General features: G+C 44.5%; 3 protein-coding genes and 2 long non-coding RNA genes across 5 annotated transcripts; 3 read left to right on the top strand and 2 right to left on the bottom strand.

Annotated features, from left to right (window-relative positions):
* Window positions 1-476: 476 nt before the first annotated feature.
* Window positions 477-1,384, bottom strand: RpL21 (ribosomal protein L21). The gene is made up of 2 exons (XM_065303177.1): window positions 1,225-1,384; window positions 477-1,010 (listed from the first exon to the last, which is right to left on the bottom strand). Exon 2 carries the CDS (start codon window positions 998-1,000, stop codon window positions 521-523), a length of 480 nt encoding a protein of 159 aa, XP_065159249.1. The 5' UTR covers window positions 1,001-1,010; window positions 1,225-1,384; the 3' UTR covers window positions 477-520.
* Window positions 1,385-1,504: 120 nt separating this feature from the next.
* Window positions 1,505-6,424, top strand: Gyf (GIGYF family protein Gyf). The gene is made up of 7 exons (XM_065303156.1): window positions 1,505-1,634; window positions 2,087-2,203; window positions 2,266-3,100; window positions 3,164-4,896; window positions 4,954-5,684; window positions 5,745-5,974; window positions 6,039-6,424. The coding sequence occupies exons 2-7, from the start codon at window positions 2,094-2,096 to the stop codon at window positions 6,159-6,161; spliced, it is 3,762 nt and encodes a 1,253-aa protein (XP_065159228.1). The 5' UTR covers window positions 1,505-1,634; window positions 2,087-2,093; the 3' UTR covers window positions 6,162-6,424.
* On the bottom strand, window positions 6,297-7,304 carry mRpL17 (mitochondrial ribosomal protein L17). The gene is made up of 2 exons (XM_065303176.1): window positions 6,962-7,304; window positions 6,297-6,901 (listed from the first exon to the last, which is right to left on the bottom strand). The coding sequence occupies exons 1-2, from the start codon at window positions 7,157-7,159 to the stop codon at window positions 6,521-6,523; spliced, it is 579 nt and encodes a 192-aa protein (XP_065159248.1). The 5' UTR covers window positions 7,160-7,304; the 3' UTR covers window positions 6,297-6,520.
* Window positions 7,305-8,096: 792 nt separating this feature from the next.
* On the top strand, window positions 8,097-8,496 carry LOC135792511 (uncharacterized). Its single transcript, XR_010548356.1, has 3 exons — window positions 8,097-8,164; window positions 8,278-8,329; window positions 8,443-8,496. It is a non-coding gene; the product is annotated as an uncharacterized lncRNA (long non-coding RNA).
* A 540-nt stretch (window positions 8,497-9,036) lies between these two features.
* Window positions 9,037-9,769, top strand: LOC135792355 (uncharacterized). The gene is made up of 2 exons (XR_010548282.1): window positions 9,037-9,655; window positions 9,708-9,769. It is a non-coding gene; the product is annotated as an uncharacterized lncRNA (long non-coding RNA).
* The last annotated feature ends 716 nt before the right edge of the window (window positions 9,770-10,485 follow it).

Genomic DNA, 10,485 nt, shown 5'->3' with positions numbered 1-10,485 from the left:
TACAAAAACTGCTGACCCTAGCGTTGGAACAGTTGCAGATTCCCCTAAAGCGCCAAAGAAGAGAACTCCTTTGGAAGAGTTCATGGAGGAAGCTCTTGGAAACAAAAAGGCGGAGATAATACCCGGCCTTTCGGCATCCTTCGAGGGGGCGACATATGTATAAACAATAAATTCTTTATAGGCGTCAAACTGATAATTCTATTATATTCCAGGCTTACCAAGTCGTTGGCCACTACTTAATTATCAGTAAAAACCAAGAAAAGTTTACCAAGTGGTTGGAAAACTATGGAGTTACAGGCAGTGAAGCTAAACAATGTATGGAGGCTGTGGATGCCAAATGCGAAATGTTTATAGATTTGAAAATGGACCAATAAACAAAAGCTGATAAATGTTGAGATTTTCGGCCGCCCCACCTTCACCCTGAGATGGTATCGTCGGGAATATCATGGGTGTAATATTAGAATAGACAAGCAATATTGTTTTTCAACTTTTTATAATGTATTTAGTTCCTATCAAAAGTTTAAGCGATAAATTCGTACGGGATGGGCGCCAAGACGATAGGCGCATCAAATCCGCTAACGATATGCGCCGGCCGTGGCTGCGCTGGCTGCCTCCTCAGGCACACCTTCTGCTTCTTCTCCTTGGCCTCGCGACGCAGCTTCTCGTTTTGCTTGACGCGCTGCAAGAAGTCCTGTCGGCACTTGGAGTGCTTGACGTGCTCAATCCTAAGGTTGATGCGCTTAGGGATAATGCGTCCGCGGACACGCTTGTTGACGATGACGCCGAGCGCGTGGGCGGTTACGTTGAATACACGTCCGGTCTTTCCGTGGTAAACTTTGTAGGGCATACCCTTTTGTACGGCGCCGTTGCCTTTCACATCAACAATGTCGCCCACTTTGTAGATGGTCATGTATGTGGACAACGGGATCGCACCGCGCTGGCGGAACCGGCGCGAGAACAAGTCGCGCGTCGAGCGACGGTAACCTTTTGAGTTTGTCATCGTGTATTATCTACAAAGAAAATATAATATTAGAGCGGATGATATTGGAAAGTAGACACATGTTTTAATTTTTAGAGGTTAGTTGAAATAGAGTGGTAAACAATGCGTCCAAGAAAGCTTCTTGTGAGAAAAAGACTCGGATTTAAAACATTCTTTCATGAAGAATTCATTTTTCATAATATCGCTTTACGATAGCAATAAGTAATGAAAGTTTAATAACTTACGTTGCGTCCAGAACGGAGCTCTGACTGAAAAGAATGCAATGGCTTCACTTCCTTTCTGACGGCAGTTCGTGTAAGTATTAGTTCCACAAATTGCCGCACAGCGCCATCATAGAAAATTTTAAATTTTTTTATCGCAAATTATTCTTTGTTTTTTGTATCATCATAATCAATACACACAAAGAAGTATGCCTGTGGCTGGCTTTATTTTAGCGTCTCAGAAATCGTTTCAAAATTAAAGTAAATCGTGCACGTTAAAGATTTGCCTGGCAACATTGTGCGGCCATCTAAACATTGACAGTTTTCCCAGCGTGCACGACACATCGGTGACGCAAGCGCATCGTCAGTGCTCTAATAAATTTTGGATTCAGCCATTGTTGTTGATCCAACTATTGTGCTTCACATTAATTAAGGTATGTGCTGGGTGAATGCGATCGATTTAACACGCCGAGCACGAGATTGCGGCCGCTTGAATGCCGGCAAGACCGTGCGTGCGCTACCGACGACGACGACGGCTTCGTCGGTGTACGAATCATCGTGCACCAACAAGATGCTATCTGCTGCGTGCAATCGCTATTGTTGTTTAGCTTTCAACCGGCTGCCGAATGCGCAAAGTTTGCTTCTAGTGCCCACACTCACGTACATATATCGAGAGAGGCGAGAAAAGTGTGGAACGATCCACACTGCTGCCATACCAGATGTAATTCTAGGTTAGGCTAGGTGCCATCCTGCAGCTGCAGGCGTATTTTCAAAGTTCTTGCTGTGCCTGTGCTCTTGTGTGATGGAAATATTGTAGTTGATTGCAAGGCACATGTATGCAGGTACTGGCTTTTTCAGTTGTGTAAGTCTTTGGGTGTTTTTGCAGCTACATTATGACAGATTCAATGAATTTTGGACCAGAATGGTTAAGAAATCTCTCTTCAGAGGGGACCACAACTGGCATGGGCGGCGGCGGGTCACGCTGCCAGCTGGCCGACTACAGGTTCATTCCTACCAACACCAACATCTGACACAATTGATAATCAATTGTAATCAATGTTTTAGGTACGGCAGGGAAGACATGCTTGCGTTGTATGAAAAAGGATTGCCGCCCCCGCAATCACTCTCTATGTTCCCGCCCATATATTCAGAGCAAGTGCTGCCTCCGCTGGCGCTGGTACCCGCCACAGACGAGGAGCGGCAATGGGCGGCGCGTGCACCTTCGCTGGGGCCATCAACGCGCGGTGGTCGCGGCGCACCCGGAATTGGCGAGCGTGGTGGCCGTGGGGTGCGTGGTGCCCGCGGGGCTTACCAACCCTTCGGGCGCGCGCTTGGTGCCGGTTATGATGGAGGCAGCGGTGGTGGTGGTGGTGGCTGGGGCGGCGTTGGCGGCGAGCAGACCGAATGGAGTCCGCGTAAAGATTTCACCTACAGCAGATCGACATCGTCAGGCGGTATAGACAACTGGCGGCGTAATAATCGAACGCTTAGCGAGGACGAAGACGGATGGCGCAACACTGCCAGTCATGGCCGTGGCGGTGGGCCAGGCGAGAAGTGGAATCGCGCGTCGAGCTGGCGTGAAGGTGAGGAAGACGCGCGCGATAAACGCTGGCACGAGCAGAATATGGGCGCGACTCGTGGCGGTGGCGGTGGACATCGTCGAATGTGGGACGCGCAGGATGAGCATCTTCCTGAGTGGGCCACTGAGAATCTCGCCGAAGGCGGCGGTACGTTTGACTCCAGCGGCGCGTTTCACGGTTCCGACGACGAGCACGAGCGAGGCAAAGAATTGCAGAAGTCGGCGTCACAACACAACATACGCAATCAACACGCGCCTTTGGTCACCTCCAAGTCGGCGGTTGCGTTGTCCATTAATAAAAACACCAAAACCGACGGCAAAGTAAGAAGCACGCACGTTTCTAAAAATTTTGGTGCGCTTAATTTGGTAATATTTGTTTTTTAGGAGGAGAAAAACGCACGATATCATCCGGATCTGGACGAAACAAAGAGCAAAGAAAGAACTGTAGCCAATGTCGAAAGAGAAATGCGTCAGGAACAAGTGGAACAATCGCACCGTAAAGCCACTCGCCCTATTGAAGAAGCAAGTGTTAAGCCTCCGACTTCTGTATCGGCACCGGCAGCGGTCAGCGTGAAATCGAATCAAAGCAATAACACACCGCCCGAGGCTGGAGGGCGCGTCGTCGATGAGGACTTCGACAAACTCCAAGAGGACTTTGTCTCGAAGCTGGTCGTCGATGAAGAACCGCGCAAAAACGTGGTGCCCACGTCGGTCAGTCATCCAAATGTCAGCATGTCAAATGGCATTCCAGCTCCTCCACCTAATATCATGCCGCCTCCTCCGCCAGCCACTCAAGAGATTTGGTACTATCAGGACCCGCAGGGTGACCTGCAGGGGCCGTTTCTTTCCAGCGAGATGGCCGAGTGGTTTAAAGCCGGTTACTTCACAACCACGCTGTTTGTACGACGGCAGTGCGATGAACGCTTCTATACGCTCGGCGAACTTGTTAATCTTAGCAGTGGTAACCCGTTCCTTGCTTCTGTACCAATGGCGCCACCCAAACAGGAGAAATTTAGTGATCCTGATGTAGCGATGCACTACCAGCAGCAATTCCTCAACGCGCAAATGATGCGCGCGCGTCCCTATGGTGCGGGGGAGTCCTGGACGGGTGTTCCGGGCTTTCATCGCGATGTGTACGCACCGCCGATGATGCCACCGATGGGGCCCGAGATGATCCCGCCGGCGAGCACTGCTGCGCCCATGCTACAGCAAATTCTCAGTCAGTTTAAGATGCCGCCGGTGAGTGTGCAACCTACTGTGATGGACGAATCATTACCCACGTCCAACCCAATGCATTTGGATCCGCTGCGCGCGCTCGTTCAACAAATGGGCGGGCTGCAATCTTTGCAAGCGCGTCTGCAGCCTCAAGGCATGCCACCACCGCCTTCACATGGTATGCCCGCCAATGGTACCGTACCACCGCCGAAAGCGGACGGTGGTAAAATGGAACCGACTGATTTTATGCAGTTTATGCAGCAGCACGCGGCGCTTGGGAAACCACAGCCGTCGCAGTTAGACCAGCGGATTGATTTGGACTCGCTGTGGAAACGCAATCAGTATCCGCCACCACAACAGGCGCAGCAAGCGCAACCACCACCACCTCAGCAGCAGCAACAACAACAACATCCACCACCGCCTCAAATGCAGCAGGCTAATAATCTGCAAACGACGCCACAGTGGCCGCAAAGCGATAAACCAATCAGTATGTGGGATGCACCGACAGTGCCCCAAGTGCTGCAAGGTGGTATGCCGCCTGCGTCGCAGCCGATCGTGAATCAAGTGCCAGAACCGCCCGTCAATGACGCCAGCGATAAGAAAAACAAGAAGGAGGAGAAAAAGTTGAAGGAACTTGAAGAGAAGCAGGCGAAAAAGGAGGCGGAAGAGAAACGTAAGCAGGAGCAGCGCAAGCAAGAGTTGGAGAAGAAGCAGCAGGAGGAAAAACGAAAGAAAGAAGAGGAGCGTGTTCGGAAAGAAATGGAAAAGATGAAAAAGGAGGCCGAGGAGAAACGTCTCAAAGAGCTGGCGGAGAAAAAGAGATTAAAGGAACAGCGTAAAGAGGAAGAAGCGCGCAAAAAGGCGGCCGAGGAACTTAAAAAACAGGAAGATGAAAAAGAAAGGTATTTTTTTTCTTTATTTCTGCTTTTTATGTTCTAAATGTTTGTAAATTTGTTTAGGCTGGCGGCGAAAGATCGCGAAAATGAAATGAAGAAGGCACAGGCAGAGGTGCAACGCCATTTGGCGCTGGCGGCGGCGGCGAATCAGAAACCGGCGAAGACAGCGCCTTGGTCACAGGCGACAAACAATCAAGGCTATAGTCTGGCGGAGATTCAGAAAATTGAGCGCGAGCGCAAAGCGGAACAGGTCCTTATGCTCCAGCAGGCACAGCAGCGACAATTGCAGCAAGCAGTACTGGAGCAGGTGGCGTCACCTGAAAAGATGAACTCGTTTGGCGTGCCTCTCAACTGGGCGAACAAACCAATGCGGCCCAATCACGTGAAGAGCCTGGCGGAGATTCAAGCCGAGGAGCAGGATCGCCTGCTCAAGCAGAAAGAGAAGGAGAAAGCTGCTCAGAAGGAAAAGGAGACATTGTCACCACCCAGTTCCACGTCCACCATCTGGAGCGGGCAGTCGCTGACGTGGAATAACAGCGACGGCACTGGTTTCTGGGACGAGCCGGCACCACAACCTCCGGCGCAGAAGAAACCGCAGCAGGCGCAGCCTGTTAAACAGGTCGTCAGTAGGCAACCACAACAACAACAGCCGGCTGTCAAGAAACAGCCCGTGAAGCAGCCGAAGGAGCAAGCCAATAATAATGCCAATTCGAATAATACGGAGGTGAACTCCTCCGATGAATTTACAAACTGGTGTATAAGGACCTTAGCTAGTATGAATACACAAGTCGACAGTAAGTTTTTCGATCGTTTGCGAAGCAATCGCAGTGTTTAATGATAACATTTGCTTGCAGTTCCCACGTTTGTGAGCTTCCTGCGGTCTATTGAGTCTGCTTTGGACGTCAGAGATTACTGCCGCGAATATTTGGGCGAGAAGCCTGCGACGCAGCAGTTTGCGGCGCAGTTTCTCGAGAAGCGTCGTTCGTTCAAACCGAAGCCGAACGCGCATAAAGACGACATGTGTTCGCCAGCGCCTGCCATCACACCTTCAACTCAACACAGCAATGACTTCCAGGAAGTCAAGGTGAAGATATTTTCACATGTTTTTTAGTAATTAGTAATTTTTAATTTTTGTTGCTTTTCGACAGGGCAAGGGAAAGAAAGTGAAGAAATCGAAAATGTTGAAAGTCGACGCACGAATTCTGGGCTTCAATGTGACAGCCGCACAGGATCGCATCAATGTCGGCGACCGCGACTACGGCGAAGCGTAACCGCCTCCTCGGCGTCCACCATCGCCTCCTCCACGCACTGATACCGGCAGCACCGTCGATACTTAACTCTTTAAATAATTGAAAACAAAAAAAAAACCAGTCAGTTCTCAAGAACGAGCGACGAGGAAGATTGCATCAAGTGAACAGAGATTTATTTATTCTCACGATATAAAATGATACAAAAAGAGCAAACAAAAATATTCTATAGTTGATAACTATTGTTGATTATGAAATAATAATGAGTAATCCATTTTTACTGCCAATGCATGATTGCTTAGGATGATTAAGGGATGCTCACTTTTAAACAAATTAAGTTTTTTATAGTTTATTCAGTAACTAACTTAGCAATTTGTGCCTGACTATTTGGTTTCACTTGCTGCCTTTGCTTTGACTGCTTCAGCTTCAATTTTGTTTGCTATTTCTTGATATTTTTGTGCTCTATACTCTTTTTTTGCTTCGTCCATGAGGACGTTATGTATCAGATTGCGGTTTGTACTGAAGTCATGCAACAATGATGGAAACGGGTTGCCTTTCAATTCTAAAATGGCTTTTTCTCTGGTGCTGCCAGTGTAAGGAGTTGGTGCCTTCAGCAGACGCGTGTAAGATACTGTGAAGTTTTCGTATCGTGGTACTAATACCTTGAACAATTTGTGAACCAACTGTTTCTCTAGTAGCCAGTAATCAGCCATTTCCATTGTTGTTTTGTGGCAGTCACCATAGCGCAATGCGTCTGAGATCAGCTGCAAATTAAGTTCAGATTACATGCAATGTTTTAATGCGGTGCGCGAAGTTCGACTTACTCGTTCAGCGTACATACGTGCTTCATCTGCCCTCGGATAATTTAATTCAAGGCGTTCATGTTTTATAAGGGCTGTGACGGTTTTGCGGAGTTTATTCAGTCGTTCTTCGGGGCCGCCCTGTGATCTGAATTTGCGTAGGCGCGGATTGACTTTGCCGCGAAGTCTTGAGACAAGTTTCGATACTTCGGCTTGATTCATTTTTATGTTATCTTGTTAAACATTCGATTAGTTCTATTCGTCGGACTCTGGTTGGGTTGTTTCGGCGTGAAACTGTAGAACACCGCAAACTTGAATTCACAAATGGAAATGAAACATGTTAGTTTAAGGTTACACGAACTTGGTAGCTAAATATTAGTAGTTGCTTTACAGGTTTCTTACTGCGGGTAGTTGAAACACACGCAACTAGATGGCGATAGTAGTACATTGTAGTTGTCTGCTAGTTGTTTTGTAATGTTGCCGATAGATGGTGCCATTGTCGTTTTTATTCGCCTTGATCTTGATTAATTTTCATCAGTTTTGATACAGAAATCATTTTGAATTTGCATTGTATTAATGTTTTTTGTAGCAGCAACTTTTATACATTGTGCTTCTACAAGATCCGGCAGCCAATTTCAACTATACTTTCATCCACGAAGTATTTTTGGTTGTTTTACGTGTCTAGCAGGCGAACAAATTGTCCTAACAACAAACAAATTTTTTTATTAGATTGTAAGTTTTGAGTTTGTTTATACATTTTATAAATAATTTGTGTGATTATCGCACGGGAAACCTACACAAATGTCATTTTTGTGCTTCGATATGCTAATTTTTGGTTGTTTTAGGTGTCTAGCAGGCGAACAAATTGTCCTAGGATAACGATTCTTTCATCAGATTGTAAGTATTGAATTTGTTTATCATTTTCATAAATAATTTGTGTGATTATCGCACGGGAAACCTGCAAAAATGTCATTTTTGTGCTTCGATATGCTAATTTTTGGTTGTTTTAGGTGTCTAGCAGGCGAACAAATTGTCCTAGGACAACAATTCGTTCATCAGATTGTAAGTATTGAATTTGTTTATCATTTTCATTAATAATTTGTGTGATTATCACACGGGAAACCTGTGAAAATGTCATTTTTGTGCCTCGATATGCTAATTTTTGTTTGTTTTAGGTGTCTAGCAGGCGAACAAATTGTCCTAGGACAACGATTCTTTCATCAGATTGTAAGTATTGAATTTGTTTATCAATTTCATTAATAATTTGTGTGATTATCGCACGGGAAACCTGCAAAAATGTAATTTTTGTGCTTCGATGTGCTAATTTTTGGTTGTTTTAGGTGTCTAGCAGGTGGACAAATTGTCCTAAGACAACGATTCTTTCATCAGATTGTAAGTATTGAATTTGTTTATCATTTTCATAAATAATTTGTGTAATTATCGCACGGGAAACCTGCAGAAATGTCATTTTTGTGCTTCGATGTGCTAATTTTTGGTTGTTTTAGGTGTCTAGCAGGTGGACAAATTGTCCTAGGACAACAATTCGTTCATCAGATTGTAAGTATTGAATTTGTTTATCATTTTCATTAATAATTTGTGTGATTATCGCACGGGAAACCTGCAAAAATGTCATTTTTGTTTCGATGTGCTAATTTTTGTTTGTTTTAGGTGTCTAGCAGGCGAACAAACTGTTCTAGGACAACAATTCTTCTATCAGAATGTAAGTATTGAAATTTTTTGTCATTCACATAAATAATTTCCATGGTTCATACAATGAGAAGTGAATTAAATTAGTTGTTTTAAATATTAGCAGACGCATTGCAGATTTCTTGGTAATTTATTTCAAGTTTGATGCCCTAAAACTAGAGGGCGATACTAGCGCCTATCTATTATGTTTTGTTACGCAACACCCAGATGGCGCTCTCGTCGATTTGGTTTAAAATTTTACTTAATTTTTGTTTAGTTTTTAGTGCACTGAGTTGCGGTGTGCACGTCACTTTTGTACATAACTTTTAAGTTTAACAAAGCGAGAAATAACCAAAGTTCGATTTTTGTGCTTTAATTTTCGGTTGTTTTTGGTGTCTAGCGGCGAACGCGTTGTCATAGAACAACCATTCTTTTATAAGTACATATAAGTACATAAAACAACATTTGTGTTTAATACAAGCGGAACCCACATATGTGGTATTTTTCCACAGTACGTTAACTAAAATCCTTTCTTCCAAATAATGTTGTTGGTAAACTGATAACTTTATAAGTTGCAATATATTTGTAATAGCATTTTTGTCGTGTGCAGATAGACGAATGCCCCTCCAACTGCGGATCGGTTATCAATTCTCTTACCTGCTTATTCCGGCTTAGTCGGTTCAGCGCTGTGCCGTGGAGCGCACGTGTTTTGTTCTTTAATCAAACATGGTGACGATTTTACGCGTGTCTTAATATTTTAATTCTGTAGTAATACTAGAATCGGTTGACCATCAGAGACATTTAGTAGTAACAGCCCAGTGTAGCCACAACGAGTAATTTAAGTGATCCTTTACGATGCGTGCGCGGCGTCCGTCGGATATGTTCCGATGCCCATGTGTTTGATGTGAGAACAAGTTTTCCATTTGCGATATCCGCGTGGAATAGTAAAGTAGTGTGTATCATCAATTCTACTTACAATTTGCGAAATGGTGTTTGTGCGCTTTAGTTTTTTATGGATGGAAGAACAAAGAAGTAAGTAACATCAAAAAAACTTTACTTTTATTTAACTTTTTAAATCTTACAGGTATCATTACTGCTTAATAACAATTGTAAATGATTCAGTCAATAAAGGATAATTTAATTTCACATTCTTGTTTAGATGTGTCCCTACTTAGTCGTTTTCAGGATTAGCATTAAGTCATGTTCAACTCTAAGAATATAACATAGTACGGCATAGTATAGTGCAGTGTAGTAGATATATATTGTTGTTTTATTTTACTATAAGATATGAAAACATAAATAGAAGAAACGAATATAGTTTGATAAGAAAGCCGCGTGGCTCTCAGGTGTGCAGCACATGCTGCTATACCTTAAATCGATGGTTCGATCCCCAGTTATAGAAGGCATTTTTCTCAAATATAAAAATAACAGGTGTAATTTGGGTTGCATATATAAATTGTAACGAAATATGAGAGAAGTTGCAATACAACTGAAGGCAATAAGAGAAGTAAAAGAAAGTAAGTGTAGGAACGGAGAACAGAGAAATAGGAGAAGTAGAAGAAGGAATAGCCAGAGAAAAGAGTAGAAGGAAGAGAACAGAGTAGAGAAGAGGAGGAGATAGAAGAAAGAGCAACAGGAGTGGATCAGATTTTTAAATTTTTTGGCACGTGTCGTTATAAAACAGCCCACTGCTTCGATGCCTCCATTGCTCCCGGCCCATCCTACAGCTACGATGTCTCTGCGCTTCATCCCCGAAATTATCAGGCATATCAACAATTTTTATGGTGGGGGATCACCCTCGGAGAGAGGGATTTCCTTATAAGGACAATCCTTATAAGGTCTTGTTCAAATATTTCTAAGTT

The sequence above is a fragment of the Atheta coriaria genome, unplaced genomic scaffold (assembly GCF_025399875.1).
Source record: "Atheta coriaria isolate IRGN ID8LTWV9N9 unplaced genomic scaffold, Caltech_Dcor_3.1 hic_scaffold_5_pilon, whole genome shotgun sequence".
Taxonomy (NCBI): domain Eukaryota; kingdom Metazoa; phylum Arthropoda; class Insecta; order Coleoptera; family Staphylinidae; genus Dalotia; species Dalotia coriaria.
This window is presented reverse-complemented; position numbering and strand designations above follow the sequence as displayed.

Coding starts and splice junctions, on each gene's coding strand:
- RpL21 (XM_065303177.1), bottom strand. CDS start 1,000: ATGACAAACTCAAAAGGTTACCGTCGCTCGACGCGCGACTTGTTCTCG.
- Gyf (XM_065303156.1), top strand. CDS start 2,094: ATGACAGATTCAATGAATTTTGGACCAGAATGGTTAAGAAATCTCTCT. Junction 2,204..2,265: donor TGCCAGCTGGCCGACTACAG/GTTCATTCCTAC, acceptor TCAATGTTTTAG/GTACGGCAGGGAAGACATGC. Junction 5,975..6,038: donor ATGACTTCCAGGAAGTCAAG/GTGAAGATATTT, acceptor GCTTTTCGACAG/GGCAAGGGAAAGAAAGTGAA.
- mRpL17 (XM_065303176.1), bottom strand. CDS start 7,159: ATGAATCAAGCCGAAGTATCGAAACTTGTCTCAAGACTTCGCGGCAAA. Junction 6,902..6,961: donor CACGTATGTACGCTGAACGA/GTAAGTCGAACT, acceptor CTTAATTTGCAG/CTGATCTCAGACGCATTGCG.